At 44.1% G+C, this 21,940-nt stretch overlaps 1 protein-coding gene across 2 annotated transcripts in view; it reads left to right on the plus strand.

Moving 5' to 3' along the window:
• The window catches only part of CLYBL (citramalyl-CoA lyase), a 2,027,539-nt gene that overhangs the window by 1,715,383 nt on the left and 290,216 nt on the right, over window positions 1–21,940 (plus strand). For both annotated transcript variants that reach the window (XM_085622259.1, XM_085622260.1), the window contains one exon: window positions 10,358–10,546. In XM_085622259.1, coding sequence (XP_085478385.1) covers window positions 10,358–10,546 — 189 coding nt within the window. The remainder of the gene's footprint in view (window positions 1–10,357; window positions 10,547–21,940) is intronic.

Here is a 21,940-nt window from a genome sequence, read left to right on the forward strand (position 1 = left end):
TATCACCAGTGCCCTTCAGGTGTTCACAAAAGTGATTGCGGTGGTCACTGACCATCTTTGGAGGTCAAAGGTTTCCGTATTACTGTACCTCAATGACTGATGAAAGAAATACACAACATAGATTTTATTTGAGAAGATTAAGGTTGAGCACGCTCCACTTCCAAGGAGCATTCCCTGAGATAGGTAAGTGGAGCTCTAACTTACCTAGGTGTCCGTGTGATGGTAAAACCTCCCAGAGTACTTTGCATTTTATACTTTTTTGTAACTTTTATAGGGACATTAGAAAAGCAATCTTACGACCACTTTTTATTTCTAATAAGCTGTATTCATATAAATCTGCTTTTTATCACATTTGTAATCTGGATAATGCATCAATATTTAATGCGGTTATCTTTTTCATCCAGATGGCTATTAAACGAAAAAAGAATCTTACATATTTGGAAATGCTGAATTATGAAATTGAATAGATTGCATCTTATATATTTTAATATAACACACCCGATATAAAGTTTTTAATCATATTAATAAGCAGTTATTTGAAGTTTTTATTATCTTATATGGATTAATGTATGATTTCTCAGTTGATCTCTAGTAAAGATGTAAAGCAATGCAAACTGTAAAGATATGCAAACAGTTAACGATATGCCTCACCCATGTTTCTGAGGAAATGTGCTCTCTATGGAAATTTATGATATGATTTTCTTTTTCTTTTAAACTTATGATGAAATGTTTTTATTGTAGAATGCTTTTATGGTTATATTTCTATAAACCGTATAAAGCTTGATTGAACTTGAACTTGAGACTGATGAAGGGAGGAGCAGCACAGTCAGTTTTGTACCACCTCTGGATGACGGTGGACCTTTTCACATTATTTGGGTTCACCTTAAATATGCCAAAGTCCCACATGATTGCCTTTCAGAGGCTCCCTTTCATTGGGGCAATCCGGTATGTGGTAGAGTTCAGGTCTTTCTATCTGCAGCAACATGTCCGCAACGTTCAGATTATGATCCTGATGTTTCAGCTCACTCCTAGAAGCATGTGAAGGTGGCTCTGAGGCTTTTTGACTTCTTAGCCTTGTGCATCCTCCTTGTCAACCACACCAGGTGGTACATTTAAACACTCCAGTGAATCTTGATGTCCCAGTGAGCTCAGCAGCAAGGTTGCCTTCCCAACACTGTTATAAGACAAACACAGGTGGTAGTGTTCCCTCAGAGAAAAATATCCGCACATTCACTAGATATATTATATCATGAACAATATTTGGCGTGAAAAGTCAAAAACACAATGCTTATTAAGCAAGCGGGTGCTAAATCAGCCTCAGACACCTACTACCTAAAGGTGTACTATAGCACAAACAAGTGTGCAACACATAGAAAACAAGCAGGAAGCTATTACAGCACTCCATTAAATCTTGTCAATGTCCATAACATTAATGGTAGATTCTAAGAACCCTTCTGAAAGTCTAAATGTAGTGAGAACGACAGAAAATGACAGCAATATTAATCAGCTAAGAAGATCCAATGAGGTCAATGTTTGTGCTATCTTGTATCCTTTATTAATATCCAAAATTGTTTAAAATTCTCAGCACACGATTAGCCGACACGTGTTTCGTCTGTTCATCAGACTTTTTCAAGGCATTCCACAAATATATGATACACTTGTATTTAAGCGGCAATGTCTGTCCTCCCACTGTGGTAAGATTGCAAAAAACCCAGAATGGATGTCGTCTACACGTGGGTAAACTCTAGAGAATACGATAAAGGGCTACCCATGCAACAAACACAAATTAGCTGTTACTAAGTATAGCAAAGTCTTCCCAAGGCAAAGTGAAGCCAATGAATTCAGTGGAATGGTGTATCCTAGATAGTATTTCATGCGTGTTTGATCATAAATTACAAAGTAATAAAGCACACTCGGTTGTCAGGATATCACGCTTTCTGTAGCAAGTGTGACCACCATTAAAGTGCGTCCCAAAAGTATACTGCGCCTCTAACAAGCACGTCTTTCGGCGCACGGTTAACGGTAAAAACTTTCAATAACAGGGATGGTTGTTTCTCCCTGAACCATCGAGGCACAACCCTGATATGTTGCCACCTCAAAGTACTCAATATGAGCAGCCGCATATACGCGTCTCGGCGATCTCGGTTCCGAGACGTGCTTGTTTGAGGCGCAGTATACTTTTGGGACACCGCATAGTAGTCATGATCTGGGCTAAGTATTGAGAAGGGAAAGTCTGGGGACCCAAACAGCAATACGTCAGTTTTAGTCTCATTAATCTTTAGCCCATTATTATTGCTCGTTCTGTCCATAAATGCTGCAGACTGATAGAAACACTGCTACCTCATCCTGAGCTCCATTCTCTTGCAATCAATTTGGGTCTTATTAGGGTAGAAGTTCTTCAAGTCCCTAATATGTTTTATGGAGACAGTAAAGAGAGATATAGAAAGGGGGCATGGCATAAAGGGTTGATGTAAGACACTTAGCTCCAGAGCTTCCTCCCAGACACTACTGAATCACACCACTCCTCAAAAAGGTTGAAGCAGCTCCTTTGATCTCCCTCCATGTATTTGCCTAATTCTGAGTAAAAGACCAACCTTGTGGTGCTCCTGGGGAGGGCTTAACCAACGGTCCTTGTTGGAAGGCACCACTCCTAAAATATACAAGAGAAATCGTGGAGCATTTGGATATATGTGAAATCCTGCTAAAACTAGTAACTATGTGAAGGATATACCTGGCCACCTGAGGAGCTATAGACAGCAGAGTCCTGGGACAGAAGGAGAGTGAACTGGGAATGGAGCTGCCGGGGCCTCCACCGCCAGGGGTGTACACCAACACCCTGCAGCACATGGGGGGCCCATACAACTCAGGGAGCCCTGATTCAGTCTAATGATACAAAAACAATGGTTCTAGACCTTCATTTATAAATCAACTAATGATTACCATAATCATTAGTTGATTTATAAATGAAGGACTAGGACCATTGTTTGTTGTATCATAATCTACCCAGGTCCTTGATCACTATTGGGTTACCCCATTTTTGTAATGGCTGATTCAGTCTAAAGCCCATGAATATCTATGTGATATGGAAGAATCAGGGATCCCTTTTCACATTCTGCAAATAAGTCCCATTATTTTGTGTTACGCCACTGTGCGGCACTTGGGACTGCGGATTACCCTGAACTGTGGAGTGCATGATGGTGGCAGGGCAGCATATTTGCAGTAGTGTGGTTTGCTGCAGGAAGAGCAGCAACAGCCAGCAGCGGCTTAGGCCTGTAATTCCTTTGAACACCTTTGATGCCTACATGAGCAGTGAATAAAGACCTTGCATCAGCTTTAACAGATTACTGGAGAACAGGCAGGCCCTACACATTGCCAGTAGTAGAGGGGCTCGTTCCACACTTGCTGGCTTGCCACAAACGGAATTGTTACCAATGTCCTGCCTAGAACATCAGTTAACGGCACATGATAGCTACTCAGGTCTGCAGGGGGCTCCAACATTTCCAAACCGTGGGAGCTTTAAACTTACAGATACTGCGCTAGTCTCCACTGTGAGCAGAAGTAATAGGAAATCATCCACATGCCTGCACCACTGTGTGGGACAAAGAGGTAAGAGATTACCCACAGTCCTACACACTGTTTCAGAGCACCAATGAGCAATGAAAAGGGAGGCAAATCTGAGGCATAAGGAGCGACACTGCCAACAAGTAAGCTTGGATATTTTGGCTGACCCATCCTTATAATTGGCACCTGGACAGGAAATCAGTGGCTGGTATCGCGGAGAACTCTGGGCAGTGGACAGATGTCCACTAGTGGACTTACATTGAGCCATTGTGCGCTATGACTGAGGAAGGCTGTAACTGCTGTACAAATGACATCACTGGCTTCCTTGGCTGTCCTCAGTGTACAGAGTTTTAACTCAATGGTAACTATATTAAGTGTCAGAGAGAATGGACCCTCCAACTAGAGATACATCGGTAATACTGCTAGTGTGACCACTTTGGGCCTCCCGTTAGTGCCCACCCCCACTCCATCCCAGAGCACAGATGTTTCCCAGAATGAGAACTGAGATTAATCTCTTTAACCACACAACATAGTTAGATACAAAGTTGCAGATGGGTAGGCACTGCACTAATGTGAACCTAAGTGGCATAATGGGATTTCAAGAGAAAAACCATGGAAGCCCGAGCTGAAGAGGAAAAAGTGCTACTAGGGCAGGTCGTCCGTGAACAAACCAACCTGCTCCAAGATGAGCTGGGCAACGTTTTGATGCTAGCACTGTACCCAGGAAAGTATTAGAAGGTAAGACAGGCTCTCTTGTAATAAGCTACATGATTGCTACTTGATGAGCAGTGGAAGCTGTCTGATGTAATCAAACGGATGGAGGAATTGCTTAATGAAGTATGATCCATAATAGATGACCTACAGAAATAGGTCATCAATCTGACCAATAGAGTACAATTCCTTCAATATAGAGTGGAAGATGCTGAAGGGCATGCAAGGGTTATAACAATGGGGTGGCCCTAAAAGCCACTGGGCCTGGGTAGATAATGGTACAAAAAGATATGTCCCAGTGGAAATCAAATGAAACAGAAAAATCAATAAAGTGTATTAATCAATAGAATCTAATCAAAGTCAAACACCACCATTAATTTCTTCCAAACAATGGGTCTACTTTAATTGAATCATAGTATTTGAATAAATCAATACATACAATGGAAAACAAATCCTAAATGGATATATTCTTTAAAAACAGGTGCACAGTGGAGTGAAGTGATAGGAAGGATTGTGAAAAAGGACAGTGGTGCATACATATATACATCAAAGGGCATGCAAGGTGCAGCAACATCAGAGTAGGGGGAATCTTTGAAGGAGTGGAAGGAAAGGATATAGTCTCCTTCCTAGAAACATTCCTCTAATGACAGGTGGAGGGGGCGTGGCCAAGATGGCGGACAGGTAGGGTGCATTGTCCCGCTCCTCCGTCTTGGCCGCCACTTCACAGAGCATCTACCGCTGGGCCTCAGCCCTGGAGGGGGAGCTACTAGGTGTAGCCAGGAAGGCCACTGGTGTTGCTAGAGTGTGGTCTGCGGTCCAACCACTGGCAGAAGGACCCCCTTGACTGCCGATACCTGAGGCCATCTGCAGCAATATGGCGGCAGCCGTGCGATGACGAGATACAGGCCGGCTGCAGCGACATGCTGAGCGGACAGATACTGGGTTGTATTCTCCTCGCCTTGAGCAGTATGGCCCCAGTGGGGATGTGCAGAGTCACCTGAGACCAGAGGCAGGTGCCGCAGCTTTGTAAAGTATCCTCGCTGCTCGGTGGGAGCACATTGAGGCAGGTAACTTTGCGAGGAAGGCCGGCCTGGGCTGTGTGCGAGCAGTGACAGGGGCTGCAAGACTGGCGTATTGCTATCACGAACAGCTGAGCGGGAAAATATTCCCCGACGACAGACCCCCTACAGCATACAAGCAACGGAAGAAGGTGAGCAGGGGTGGCAGCGGAGAGTGACGAAGCCAGCCCCCTTGTGATCTAGGGGTCTGCTGGGCACCGGCAGGGCATGTCTGAAGGAACCACCAGCCCGATAACTACTAGATGTCTGCAAGCAACTGCTGAGAGTCCCCTCACTGGTTAGACAAGGTGGTCATGTAACTCGAAGCTATAACGAGCATAGCCGATGGGCTTCCTCGACTGAATCCAAGACCAGTACATCCCCTGGCCATAGGGTAACTGACAAGACTCTCCTTCGCCACCTGAACCACGGCGGGACTCCTTTGCCCCATAGTGGCCTGGGGGTTCAGCCAGGCACCTGCAGCCACCAACACAGGAGCTGAGCCCCATGGGGGGGTACAGTGACACCTTGGGACATATTGCTAGCCCGCGTGTGAGTCGTATGACAAACTATACTGGACTCTAAGGGCTCCGGTAAGTGAAGGTCGACACATGCGGGCTGCATAAGGCGGACATTATTTAGGAAACACGAAGGAAGAAAAAATGCTCGCTCAAAGACATGCTTACACATCGAATGGAACTCAGGCCCAGGAGAGTGCACAACAGAGAGACCAGTCCAGTGCCTAAAGGGGGAGAAGAAGCGGCCCTGTTAACGAGATCCTTTATAGAAGCACTCTTAGCATCCTTAAGTGAAAATATTCAAGCAGTGAAACAGGAGCTGGGTCATGACCTTAAGGAGGCTAAATGAGACTTAGCAGATGTGGGCTACAGAGTGTCCACTCTTGAGGATCATGAGTCTGGATGGGATAAGGAGATTGAACACCTACAGTAGGAAGTTCTTAAATTGCTAGACCAGCAGATTGCCGTACAGCGCCACCCCGAGGATCTCGAAAAAGGTTCCAGCAGGAACAACATCCGCATTCTTGGGGTGCCAGATAAGGCAGAGAGCACAGACATCCTGGTCTATGTGAAGGCCCTCTTCCTACAGATACTGGACTCACAAGCAGACATGAAGTTGCAGTTGGACAGAGTTCATAGGGTGGGACTCCCTCAGGCAGATGAAAGCTGCCCACCGGACATCCTTGCTAGTGTCCACGACTTTCAACTAAAAGAAGCCATATTACATAAGGCAAAAGATGCACACCCCATACAGTTCCGTGGCCACAGACTGATGTTATACCAGGATTTAGCGGCTTTGACACTTCAGAAATTCAGAGACTTTCAACCAGTTATGACCTTCAGAAGCAAAGGGATTCCTTACAATTGGGGCACCCGTTCCACCTCATTTTCCGCGGGGATGAAAAGCTTCATCAACTTAAATCCTTAACGAAGGCCGGCCACCTCCTGAATATCCCAGAGGAGAAGAAAGAGAGATTGCCTTGCAGACCTAACCAGCGTAGAGACAGCGCAATCAATGGGACAGAGTGCCAGCTTTGCCCAGGGGCCTTTGCCTGGACCCTGTTGTTATGGCCTTGGAAAAGCAGGGCAGTCATATATAATTTATATATAAATTCACTGAAGAAAACAAAGGTTACAGGGACGTTATAGTTAGGAAATATAATTTTTTTTAAAACCATAAAAATTCACTGAAAAAAGCCAAAGCTTACACAGACATTATAGTTAGGCTGACATTTCACTCGTACAAAACCAGAGAAATTCAGCAGTTATAGTTAGCTGAGCTAACTATAACTAGTGCCCCTGCAATGCAATGCTTACGACCTCACATAGTACATCACTCATGACATGGTCAGTGACATCACTGATGACATCACTCATGACAGACATCTCAAATGACATTACTGATTACATCATCCAGTGACTGTAAGTGTTTTTTTAAATGTTTATGAGTGTTAAACTGTGTGTATGAGTGCCTGTATGAATGATTCAGTGTGTGACTGACTGTATAAGTAAGTGATTAGATGTCTCAGTGAATGTATGGGTAAGTGAGTAGGTTGTGAGAATGTCTATCAGTCTGTCAGTTGGTGTCTAAGTGGCTGTATGTGTTGGTGAGTGGGTATGTGAGTGGCTGTATGGGTGACTGATTGGTTGTCTGAGACCCTATAACCTGTATGAGTGTCTGTGTGGCTTCTTGGCCCCCAAGGTTCCTCGGGAGTAAAGTGTACTTAATCCCCCAATCATTAGTGCACCTGGAGCCGCCTTTGCAGAGTGGTGGAGAAAGGGGTCGTGGCCTCTGATCACCTCTTAGCAATCCCACTGTGTGGGACTTACTGGAGGTAACAAGAGGGGCAGTTGGCCCCCAAGGACCCTCTGGAGTTAAAGGGACTCTCCTGCATTACTTTAAAAAAAAGTGTGGACCGGTGAGGTGGTGGCTCCTGGGGCAGGGGGGTCCACGAGGCCCCCCATATTGTTTTAATTAGCACTGGGGAGGTGGCAGTCCCCGGGGCAGGGAGAGTCCGCAAGGCCTCCTCACATAATTGGAAATAGTCCTGGGGAGGTCCCGGTCTCCTGGGCTTTGAATAGCCCTAGGAGTGAGGCCCCCCCTCCTATATTTATCATATGCCTCCGGGACCTGGTCCACCTGGGGGTTATTTAAAAGCAAGCGCGGGAGCTTTCCTATGGAAACTAGGTCCTAACTATAACTACCTACTCCCAACCGCCAGTTGGTAATACATATATATATACATATATCTATTTATATATATCACCTTTTGGCAGTCGCTAATAGGTAGTTATAGTTAGGACCTAGTTTCCATAGGAAAAGTATTATTTTACTTGCCTATAACTTTGGCGTCGGTTGAGCAATCTGCATGAAATTTTCCAAATAAAGTGTCGAAGTAGGTTCGGTGTATCATAGAAAGTTTGGGGGTGATCCGTGCTGTGGGGACCGAGAAATAGAGGGGCGAAATAAGGGTGTGTTTCTAATTTTTATTCCCATAGGAACACATAGTCGAATCTACAGCCTGAACCGCTAAACGGAATTACACCAAATCTGGCAGAAAGGTAGATGTTATGGCGCAGTTTGTGCTTTTTGTAATTTGATGCAAATCCGTTCAGTACTTTTTGTGAAATTTAAGCCGAAAATTATAGTGATATCTCTGGCTGTGGATATTTCACGACGATTTCTTGATTAATTGCAAATGCCCGCACCAATGGAAATGCTCTCATTGGCTCGACGCAACCTAAACAGAAAGTTGCAGCCACCATTTTATTGATTGGGAACGATTCCCGGGGCTTAAAATGTCTGCGAAAGTTAACATAGTAGGTCAGGGTGGAAGTATTCTGACCCCATGTTTGAGAAATGAGAGTATTAGTGACATTAATTATGTGTCCAAAATTGATTTTTATTATCACGCTTGATATTCTCGATGACGACGTGATCGCCAGCACCTCCCGATGTACCGTCACGGGGACATCACATATCGCAACTTCATTGTCACTGTCACACACTCATGTATGCACTCACAAACTCACTCAGACACTTATACACACATTCACATATGTACTTACACACTTATACATTCAGTCGCATACCCATTCAAATACTCATGTACCCACTCACATACCCATTCAGGTACTCATTCACCCACTTACAGATTCACTCGGAGAGTGATGCACCCATGTACAGGCCACTTAGAGACTCATGCACCTACTTAGAGACCCACTCATGGACTCATGCGGACAGTCTCATACCCACTTAGAGACTTTTACACCCACTCACAGACCCACGTGGACAGTCATACACCCACTCACAGACCCTCTTGGATACTCATGCACCCACTTACAGACTCACTCAGAGACTCATGCACCCACTTACAGACCCACTCACATATGTATTCACTGAGACACTCATACACCCATTTACAGATCCACTCAGACACTCTTACACGCACTTACTCAGCCATACAGTCACTCCCACACATAGTCACAGACCCTCTCAGAGACTTATGAACTCAGTCACTCACTCCTACACTCAGAAACTCGCACCCACTCACAAACTCACTCAGTTATACATGCACCCACCCACTCAAAGCTCATGCATCCACTTGCACACCCACCCAGACACTCACCCTCCCAATCACTTATGCTCTCACTCACAGACCCATTGACACACTCATACATCCACTCATGGACCCACTCAGACATTCATACACCCATACAGTCACTCACACACCCAGTCAGAGATTTATGCACCGTCAGTTGTACACACAGAGACTCCTGTACCCACTTACAGTCACACTCAGAGACCCATGCACACACTGACAGAACCACTCAGACACTACCACCAGTATTTCACACCCATCACTTTCAGATTCATAGATTAACCACTACTCACCCTCCTGTATTTTGGACTAGAGTTCCAACGCCGTCCCTGACAGTCACTAATTTGGGAAATATACTGTGGTAGTGGGAAAATTGTGGGGTTGTAGGTAGCGATGATTAAACTTTTTTATTGCTGTCCTAATCCTAAAGCACCAGAAGAAAATGTGAATGGAGGAGTCTACTCTTTAAATGAATGTGGCATTAATGAGGAATTCCCCGTCAATTAAAGATCTAGCCACTGGTGTATCTACAGACCCTTCCAGGAAAATGTTTGTAAAACATAACCAAAGCCGAATGAACGCTAGGGACTCATCATAAACCAGGATGTTTGTATCAACATAAAAACTGTTCAGCACCCTAACACCTAAGGTAGAAAGGACTTCCCTGACACCCATAAATACATTAATGGGTAACAATCCTTCAACTCAACTATAAAGATTTGTAGCACCACATAACTTGCTAAATATTTCTTTGCCCCAAAAATAACATTTACACAGACACCGTTTTAATGGAGTTGGTGCAATCATGTTTCGAGATTTAAACATTGATTTGTAAATATCTTCTTATTGATTGGAAGTGCGTTTTTACAGCACCTAAAGAATAAATGTTATATTTCTTGCTCCACAGGCGGACGCAAGGACACAGATTTTGAAGACGCTCGACAAGCTTGATTTTGGCCATGCAGAAAGGTGCGTCAGGATCAATTCAGTATCCAGCAGTCTTGCTGGAGAGGACCTGGAGGTTATTTTGCAGGCGAGGTCCCTGCCTTCAAGTTTGATGTTGCCAAAGGTTGAAAATGCAGAAGAAATTAAATGGGTGAGTGACAATCCTGCAGGTTGAGGCCTTGATTCAATGCCAACTCAAAAATGCAATATATGTTCTGCAAGGGAGGAAGAACTGTTAGTTAAAGACACCCATAGGAAGGATCTCCTTAGCTGAACTGTCCGTTATAAGCGGGGGTGTAGCTTCAGGACGCGTTTAGGGTGTTACACCCACCTAAAAAATGTATTCTGTTGTAAATAGTTGGGTACAGGTGCTTTAAGTCGGGCGGTGAGGTGTTCATCAGATTTAGCTTGGGATGTTTACATACACATGGATTCAACCCAGATCTGTGACTGGGGGTGACTGTCTGAAAAGTTTCAGCGCTTCAGCCATCATGTCCTTGTGTTTTCTTTGTTCGCCCTAAGTTGGCAGGGTATGCCCAGACGTGGGTCCCTAGCTCACTTTGCCACTGGTATCTATCTAGCATGGCTGATGAGGGGTGTTACCCCGAAACAGCGCTTCAGGATGCTTGTTTCCAGTTCAGGGAAGATCTGGCTTGTCAGTTCAGGCTGGACTGTTCCCATGAGGCACAGGGTCAAGACTGATTTGCATATAGCTGGGTCTAAACTGGGGTGGCGAAGTGAGCTAAAGAATGATGATGGAGTCAACCCCGATCTGTGACTGGGAGTGAGTGTCTGAAAAGTTCCAGCGCTCCATCCATCATCTACTTGTGTTTGCTACATACACATACAGACAGAAACACACACACACCCTCATCTCTGTTTTAAAGGTCTTTAAAAATGTGGTATTTTAAAATATATGGAGTTTTACGTACCCTTCACAATCAGCACTCCTCTCCCTTCCTACTGCTCCTTAAGCCCCCTCTCACGCCCCGCTTCTCATCTAATGTATTTTAACTAGCGTGATTGTTGGGTAATCGTAAACTCACAAACCCCCAATCTTATGGACCAAGCTACGCACCTGATCATAAAAAGGATTTCCATAGTGGAAATTTTAAAGATTCTGTTTGCCCCTAAAACTATATATATATATAATATATATATATATTACCTACTGGCGGTCGCCAGTAGGTAGTTATAGTTAGGACCCCTTTTCCATAGGAAATCCGCAACATTCTATTTTGAATAACTTTGGCGCCGGTCGATGAATCCTCGCAAATTTCTCAAAATAGGTGGGGCGCTACGCTCCGCTCCTACCCTGAAAGTCTCGGGGGGATTCGTCAAGCGGGGGCTGAGATAAAAGGGGGGTCCCAAAACGCGTTTTTCCCATGCATTTTTCCATAGGACCTTTAGACAGAGCTACAGCCCGAACGGCTGAACAGAATTACTAGAAATTTGGCAGAGAGGTAGTCCCTAGGTCAAGGAAGTGCCTTTTGTAGGTTTGGTGTAAATCTGTTCAGTAGATTCTGAGAAAATAGCCTTTAAATCAATATATATATCTGAGCCCGCTTACGGTACGATTACCGTACGCTTACCGTCCGCGTACGGTGGCGTGCGCGAGCGCGATTCTGATTGGCTCTTAGATCTTAGTAAACATTCGAATCGGCCGAAACCAGGAAGCGGCGTCCGCCATTTTGTCTCTCGCACTGAGTGTTATTTATCAAACATGATGCCCAAAAACATGTTACGGGGCTGTTTTGACAACTCCCTCCCACACAGTCATGTTGAGGGAGTCCCCAAACATCCCCCAAGAGCAAAAACGGTTTGTTTGTTTTTTCGGCAATTTCGGCGAGTACGCTTACCGTACGCGTACGGTTAAAAATTTTTTTTTAAAAAAAAACACTATCCACACTTACCCCACCCCCTGTGCTTTTGGTGACCGCAGGCCACCAAATGTACAGGGCTTATGAGACCTGTGAAAAAAAACTAAATTTTGGCAACATGAAATTATAAAATCGAAATAAAAAAAACACTATCCACATTGACCCCACCCCCTGTGCTTTTGGTGGCCGAAGGCCACCAAATGTACAGGGCTTATTAAAGTTGCTAAAAACCGTGCACGGAATGAACTGCGTTAAGTGGGCGCGCACGCCTCGAATGGCGTAAAGTAACTTAGCATTTAAAAAACCGTACAAATTCACTGAAAAAACCATAGGTTTCACACACGTTATAGTTAGGAATTAGCATTTAAAAAACCTTGCAAATTCACTGAAAAAACCATAGGTTTCACACATGTTATAGTTAGCGGAAATTTTACTGATAAAAAACCAATGAAATTGCCCCGTTATAGTTAGTGCTGGCAACTATAACTCACGCGACCGCAATCTTCTGCTGATGACATATGTGTCTTTATAAAAAAAAATATTTGTAATATATGTATAGCTAAAAATGTATGGAAGAAGACATGGGCAAATAAGTGTCTAAATACAGTATTAGCATCAGCAGAGGATTGCGGTCGCGTGAGTTATAGTTGCCAGCACTAACTATAACGGGGCAATTTCATTGGTTTTTTATCAGTAAAATTTCCGCTAACTATAACATGTGTGAAACCTATGGTTTTTTCAGTGAATATATATATATATATAATATATATATATATCATATAATTATCTACTGGCGGTCGCCAGTAGATAGTTATAGTTAGGACCCTGTTTCCATAGGAAATCCGCAACATTCTATTTGGAATAACTTTGGCGCCGGTCGACGAATCCTCGCGAAATTTTCAAAATAGGTGGGGCGCTACGCTCCGCTCCTACCCTGAAAGTCTCGGGGGGATTCGTCAAGCGGGGGCTGAGAAAAAAGGGGGGTCCCAAAACGCGTTTTTCCCATGCATTTTTCCATAGGACCTTTAGACACAGCTACAGCCCGAACGGCCGAACAGAGTTACTTGAAATTTGGCAGAGAGGTAGTCTACAGGTCAAGGAAGTGCCTTTTGTAGGTCTGGTGTAAATCTGTTCAGTATGTCCTGAGAAAATAGCATTTAAAAGCATATATATATGTGGGCGGAGCCTAACCACACATCTCATCCTGAGATCTGATTGGCTGTCAGCACTTCATCCAAGAAGTGTTGGCAGCCATCTTGGGACCAATATACATGATAGCACCTCATTAAAAAGCATTGCAGTTAATAGAAGGTTTTAAGACTTTAGTTACATTATAAATCATTTGTTGATGGTACCATACTCATTTTAGGAATTGTGGTATGTTCTAAGGTGATTTCACCATGTGAAAAAGCCTTCTGCTGGGATATCATGATTGAGAGAAAAATATTTTCTCATGCTTTTACCACAGAGGTTTGGAAGGTGATCTATAAGCTAAACTGAGAGCTTATTTTCTGTAAATTCACATTATCTTTCTCAGTCATGTGAGAATGAAGTCTGACATTCTCAGTAAAACATGTACATCCAACAAGGGCAGAGACTGTCAGTTGATTCCTTTGTGTTCTACTGCAGCTTCCCAGAGTGTTCCAAAGAACTACTAGAGCGCTAACAGTCCTACTTATGATAAACGTATGGCACACCTGAAGCCATCTTGCTTGGATTAAAGTGGTAACTCTTAAAACATTTAATTTAAAAAGGAACAAAATGAGGGGGTTCATTTTTCCATAAAAAGTATGATTAGTGCTGCAGAAAGAAAAATTAGGGCACATTTTGAGTGACTTCTCAAATCCTCTTCTATTTCATTAAAACATTCTGACATGCAGACTGAAACATGCACTTTCAATACCAGCAGCAGTTTTCCCTGGTGAGCAGTAGCTTTACTACAGTGATCTAATGAGCAAAAAGAGTGCTAACATTCTGAATTTATGGCAAATGTGTGACACATCTGAATGCCTTCTTGATGGAATCAAAGTAAAAAACTGAAAGTATTTCCTACTGAGGAGACTGCAGTAAATGAGGAAATTAGGAAACTTCATAACAAATAAGTCTCCCAAGATGGCCACCAGAGACAAAAGAGCCCAAATGTAGCCCAAATATCACCCAGATGTAGCCCAAGTATAGCCCAATGACAGAATGTCCCAGAATGTTCTTAAAAACAACTAGAGCGCTTACTGTCTTCATTATGACAAAAGTATGGCATACCTGAAGCCATCTTGATTGGAATAAACTGGTAACACTTAAAACATTTAATTTAAAAAGGAACACAATGAGGGGGTTCATTTTGCCATAGAAATTATGATTGATGCTGAAGAAAGAAAATGAGAGCACATTTTGAGTGACTTCTCAAATCCTCTTCTATTTCATTAAAAAATTCTGACATGCAGACTGAAACATGCACTTTTAATACCAGGAGCAGACTTCCATGGTGAACAGTAGTTTTACTACAGTGATCTAATGAGCAACTAGAGTGCTAACATTAAGAATTTATGGCAAATGTGTGACATATCTGAATACCTTCATGAGGGAATAAAAGTAAAAAACTGAAAGCATTTCCTACTGAGGAGACTGCAGTACATGAGGAAATTAGGAAACTTCATAACAAATAAATCTCCCAAGATGGCCACCGGAGACAAAAGAGCCCAAATGTAGCCCAAAATCACCCAGATGTAGCCCAAATATAGCCCAATGACAGAAGTGTGCAAAACACTTATTATTTTGTGTTTTTGCAGTGTTATATAGTGCAGACTTGTCAGGTATTGGAGTGCTTTACATGAGCATTGGTTACATCACACAAGAACAAATTCATTTTGGTTGTAGACATGGGGAGACTAAGTGATTTGACCAGAATCACAGAATGTCGAGCTGAAGCAGAAACTTCAACCTGGTTCCCCAGTTGCAAAGTCTGCAGTTCTGGAAGTAACACCACATCCTCTCCCCTAAGTGCAACATTTAATCAAGTGTTCAACTGGATAAAAAAACATAAAGATAACAAATAATTTAAAAGTGCTTTGTCGCTATTTGAAAACTCAGAAAATATGTCCTTATTTTAGTCTTTTAGAGCACTAACCATAATTTTGATGCCAATAAGACCCTCTCATATATGTAATTTCTAAAGGAAATGCTCTAGGTATTACAGTTTTGATTACATCAAAATCATGTCAGGCGTTCCACACTTTTGTAATAAATATAGAATGTTAGCAATCTAGTTGTTCATTAGGATACTGTTGAGAGGCAGAGGCCAGGGGCACGGACTCTGAAAATTGAAGGCAGGTAGGAGGGTGCAAAGGCAACAATTTAACCACACTGAGCAGACAGGAAGGGCCATGGAAGCACAACAGACTATGGAGGGCAGTGGAAAGGGGGGCAGGGGCAACAAACCAACAATACAGGACTTGCAAGAGAGGCTGTTGGAGGGAAGATCTATTACGGGTCAAGGAAGCTAGGGGCGGACCCCAGAGCCCCGGGAGCCACCACAGAACTGAGCAGGAGAGTGAGTCAGGGACAAAAGGGGCACCTTAATTTGAGCCGGGGTGCCTAGTAACGCTTGCTCCAAAAATGAAGAAAACAGACATATGAGACATGGAATTGGAGGCAGAATACAATGGCAGTTTAATGAGAAGATGCAACTTCAAAGAAACCGCAGAATAGAGACAAAGTACAAAATACAGAATCCAGATAATCATACAGCTGTCATGATATTCTCTGTATCTCAATTAATGTACTGACAGAGAGAGAGAGAAAACACATCTATAAATGCATCATGAGAAACAAGTTACACCAAGGAAAATGTTACCTAGGAACACTCACGTTTACTCTTAGAGCAAGCATTCCTGCAATTACAATACAAAATCTTTTAAATGCAAAAGTAAAGAGAACAATGGTTAAACATAACATGACATTTCATATAGGTAAAATAGAATAAGATACTTCAAGCAAAGCAGAGCAAGACATTTTAAGCAAAGGAAGACAAGAGCTCCCAGCTCTTGGGGAAAACCTGCTCAGCCTGTTAACCTACATACAGACGGCGAGGTAGTCCGTCGATATCTGTGGGTGCTTCCTTTTTATATCATTTTGTGGGCTCCTTTGCACGCTACATCTACCTACGTATGCTACCCAAAAGCTTTGTCTGCAGATTTTACCAGACATTTCGTCATTTACCCACTTAATGCTGACAATGGACTGGGTGAAAAGGTCAGTCTCTCATGCCAATCGCTTATCGTAAGTTCCATAGAGCAAGCAGAAAATAATGGGTATTGTACGGGAAATCAATATATTCATGTATAAAATCTCCTCAGTTCTCCTAACTTGACGCTCTGTGGTTGCCACTTCCTTAAAAGTGGGAAACCTGCCCAGGAAGCAAGTACCAGTCCAGGATGCAGCCTACTGTATGTCGACAGCTTCAGGGGGATGTTGAACTTTGATACCGAGCACGGAGCACTCGGGTAGGGTGGGGGCTACTAGTTTGGAGCAGAAGGCCTCGCAGACTTGCCTTCAGACTGCTATACACTAAAATTGCAGAGCTATGGTCAATTTAACAAAGAGGCCTACATATTGAACAGAAGGGCCTACACAGGGGTTTTATGCTGGCTGAGTGGTAAGGATGTCTCAGGATAATTATATAGCAACACAGGACCCGCTGGTCAATTTAATACGGCCTACAAATGCGGCTGGCAGGGCAAGGACAAGGGTCTCATACTTCAGGTGTGGACAGAACGGGCCAGGGGCCCCCTGTGATACAAAATCTACCCTCCTTCAAGGCTGTGGCAATGTAATAGACCATTGTGGGCAGAAGGAAGAGGCAATGGTAGTACAACCATACATGCCAACAGACCCGATTCAGCCAGGAAACGTCCAATGTTTTTAAGCTCAAATGGGCTTTATTTGATCTGTCTCCTGTCTACAATATCCTCTTTTTCAATGTAACTCAAAGGGGAAAATCAATACCCCAGTTTTTTTTCAAAATCTCCCTCTTACCAAGTTCAAAATGTTCGCAAGTATGGTACATTGGATCATGGAAGGAAATGGGATAGGGACATAGACTTGGATAACAGAGGACAGGAGGGACATGGAGAGGTGCACCAAACTGACCCTGCAGGGCAGGCATCAGGGTTTGCAGCAGCACAATACACCACACAGGGCATGCAGGACGGGAGTGCAGCACAAAAATCCATAGAAAGCAAGAGGGAGGGGACAGGACCATGCACATGGACAACAGAGAACAGAGGGGCAAGAGGCAATGGTAGCTAGCTGACCATAATGGACAGAGAGGAGAGAAAGCTGCAGCATAACAGACCATAAAGGGCAGGGGGGACGGATCAGGGGCATTACAATGGAACAGACAAGCCAGGAGGGAGGGAGTAGGGGTCTGCACATGTAAACAGAGGGCTGGGGGCAAGGGGGCAGGGCAGGAGCAGCAAGATAGCCATGAAGGTCAGGCAGGATGGGCACTAGAAGCAAGACACACCATGAAGAGCAACAGTCAGAATATGATGGCATACACACAGACCATGGAGGGAAGGTGGGAGGGGGTCAGGGTCAGCTAGCTGACCACACAGGGAAGGTGGGAGGGGCCATGGCAGCACAGAAGACCATGCATGGCAAGTGGGAGGGTTAGTGGCAACACAATGGCTATGATGGGCAAGAAGGAGGGTGCAGGGGCATGCACAAAGGACGATGGAGGATAGAAGGGAGGGTCAGGACCTGTGCACAGACAAGAAAGTTCAGGGGAAGGGACCTCACAACAGACCACACGGGGCAGGCAGGAGGAGCAGTTGCAGCACAACAGACCAGGGAGGGCAGAAGGGTGTGGCAGTACAATGGACCATGTAGGACAGGAGGAAGAGGATAGGGGCATGGCTTGTGGACAGGCAGGGTGGAGGTGGCAGGGACAGGTTACAGTCATCTGACAATGCTAGGCAGGTGGGAGAGGAGTGGCAGCTCAACAGAACACTCAGAGTAGATAGGAGTGGCAGGTCCATGGGACATGGTGGGCAAAAAGGATGGAGCAGGGGCATGCACAACGACATCGGAGGGCAGGGGGAAGGAGAATAGGGGCAGCAAGCTGAGCACAGAGTTTAAGCAGGAGGTCAATGATGGGGCATAGAATTGGGCAATGGAGGGCAGGAGGAGTGGACTGGTACATCATACTAAATTGAGGGCAGTGGCAGCACATCAGACCATGCATGGCAGGAGGGAGGAGGCTAGTCCATGGATTCACACAACAGAGGATAGGGAGGAGGGGGATGGGGCAGCAAGCTAACTGTTCAGAGAAGGCGGGTATTAGGAACTTTATTGTTTTTAAAACATTGTGTCTGTGCGAACTACTTAAAATATGAACAAGTATGCAGCATAATCTCACTTTTATTCAGGAAGAAGAGGACGTTTGTGACTGTGACTCCGGGCTCACTTGGTAGAAACACCCCCTGACCCTCCACCCCCTATCGCAAAATGTAATGCCCGTGAAAAGGGTAGGTGAACACAGTGTTATATAGAACATACTCCTGAGAGCACGATTGAAAATGAAAACTAGATATAGTGTATGGTATAAACTATGCACCAAAAAGTGTGATATAAGATGAACCGGGCGTGAAATATAATATGCAATACATTGTGCGCAATGATAGATTCATTGGAGAGCGCGAGATAGCACAGGCACTAGCGCGTGCTATGCGATATGCGCCTTGGAATGTAATATGCACAGGGCAGTGTTGTGTAACCTAACTAGTCTCTAAAGTTGTAATATAAAATATGTGCTGGGGAGTGTAACGTTGCATATGCACTGTGACAAAGATATGGATCCCAGATTGTAATATGTATGGCATAGCACTGTGCGTTATAACATAGGCATCGAGGAAGGCACGTTAGATGGGGCAATATAACCCGTGCGAAGGCAAGTGTGGCATGACATATTCACGGGGTGGTGTTACAGTGCACATGGGCTAGAGAGTGTCATAGCATATGCACTAGCTAGTGGAATACAACACAGAGGTGTGTGGCACTCGGCAGGCAATGGTGGGTGTAACACAGCATTGGGCTCTGTCAGGAGCGCGCTGTGACTCTCAAGTGATGTTCGTCCCCTTTCCAGAGAGTAAAATAAAAAGTATTACACATCCAGCAGTGGATGTGTGTTTTATTAACCGTGAGGGGGGTTTCTTGCATAGTTTTGGTCGAATTTTTGTTGAATCCCCTTTGAATGGCTTGGTGTGCATGTGTATTAAATGTGCCCGTCAATAGCTACCCATGTTTGTATAAATAAACGACAAGGGTGTCTGCCGGGATTAGGCACGGTAGGGCATCAGACATGTCAGAGCTTCACTAGTGGTGTAAATACATTCCACGTGGATTCATTGCATGCATAGTCGCCTTTTAATGAATATCACGCAAATCGTCATGGTGATAGGTACGTACGGTTTGTCCAGCATGTCCTAGGTGTGTCTATAAATATATATTTTTTTAAAATAATAAAAAACAGTGGCCGGCCCTGGGGATTGGGGTCAAAAAAATATAATTAGGAGACAGGCCCTGGGGGATGGGGTCATCAGGGCCAATACATTAGAATAAGAAGGGGAACCACACAGCCCCCCTTCTTAAAAAATTAAAATAAATAAAAGGCTGGCATCGTGCCGGAGGCCATGACCCCTCCGTGCAGTACTCTGCAAACGCGCCCCCAACAGGCATCTCCAGTATGCGCCAGGGAGCTGCGCTGCAGACAAGTGTTCTGAGGCCAAGCCCCTTTTTACACCTCTCTGCAACGCAGCTCTGTGGCGCTTACTGGAGGTACCTAGTGGTCTAGTTTGACCCTAGAGACCCTTAGGATTCAAGGGGACTGAATCTCTCAACTTAGAACAGCCACAGGGCGCGTTTACACAGTGATGAAGGGAGGGGACGGGGCCTGAGGTGACGTGTGCAAACACGCACTATGGCACGTTTTAAATTGGGGATATAATTTCCCTTCAATACTGAGGGCCCCTGGGGGCTAACTAGCCCACCAAGTGCTTCCAGTAAGCGCCACTGAGCTGCATTGCAGAGAGGTGGTCCAGGCCGTGCCACTTTTTACACCTCTCTGCAACGCAGCTCTGTGGCACTTACTGGTGGTACCTAGTGGGCTAGTTGGACCCTAGGGACCCTCAGGATTCAAATGAACTTAATCTCCCAACTAAAAATGGACACAGGGCGTGTTTACACAGTGGTGAAGGGAGGGGACGGGGCCTGAGTTAACGTGTGCAAAAACGCCCTGTGGCCTGTTTTAAGAGGTAGTTTTAATCCCCATGCCCTATAATATACTAGGGGCTTACAGAGGAGGTCATGCTAATCACAGGGGGACCCCAACGCATAATGTTCCCTAGTGTATGTAGGTGTTTTCACTGTATTCTAAGTGTCTTTTAACATAGCACTGGCTCTAGGACTGGTTAGTCAGACTCAGTTACCACCAGTATCCGTCTGAAAAAGTTGAGGGTACAGGATGATTTTGCAACAAGGCTTCTTTCTGCTCTTCTTTTTGTTCTTTCTGCATGTTATCCTTCTTCCTGCACTTATCTTCGTATTTGAGGACATCTGTTGCTTCTTTCTGCACTTCTTTTGTTTCTTTCTGTGCATTTTTTCTTCTTTCTTCACATGTCCTATCTCTGTAGGCATAGTTAGAAATTAGCATTTAAAAAACCTTTGAAATTCACAGAAAAAACCATAGGTTTCAGGCACGTTATAGTTAGGAATTAGCATTTAAAAAACCTCAGAAATTCACTGAAAAAACCATAGGTTTCAGGGGTGTTATAGTTAGCTGGACTTTTCACTTGTACAAAACCATTGAAATTCCCCCGTTATAGTTAGTTCAGCTAACTATAACTCGTGCGCCCGCAATGCACTGCTGATGACGTCACATATTACATCACTCATGACATCACTGATGACATCTCAAATGACATCACTGATGACATCATCCTTGTGATAGAGTGGCAGACCTCCTCTCACCCTAATATAACCTTTGATACACACATTCAAAAATAGAGACTAAAATTTTCAAAACAATGGACATACCAATACCAGTTACAACAACCTCTTCAGTAATTCTAAGATCCACATACACATCCACTCATTCACCAACAGTCCTATACAGTCACTCATACATGTATTCACTCATCATATGTACTCATTCACCTATACATCCTGTTACACAATGCCACTCATCCATAGAGTTACTCACACACATAGTCACTCATGCTAATAAAGAATCAAACATACATTTACTTGCATATACAGTTATACACACACCACCACACTTACTTCTACGGAAACTTACACATACTTAGTCTTTTAAACAATCACGTATAGAAACACATACTTATTCATACAGGAACTCTTTCAATCTCTCACTCTCACATATACTCACATATATACACCAATAGTCACATATACTAGTTTAAAACATATGTAGTTACTCATAAAGACACTATTGAGACAGTCATTCACTCACTAACACACCCATACACACACTCATCCACCCATACAGTCCTGCACACATGCTGTGTTCAACACATACAAACAGTGAGTCACTCATTCATGCACCTATGCACTACGTAATACCCCCCACCGAACCATGCAGACACTCAGAC

This window comes from Triturus cristatus, chromosome 8 (genome assembly GCF_964204655.1).
Source record: "Triturus cristatus chromosome 8, aTriCri1.1, whole genome shotgun sequence".
Classification (NCBI taxonomy): Eukaryota; Metazoa; Chordata; class Amphibia; order Caudata; family Salamandridae; genus Triturus; species Triturus cristatus.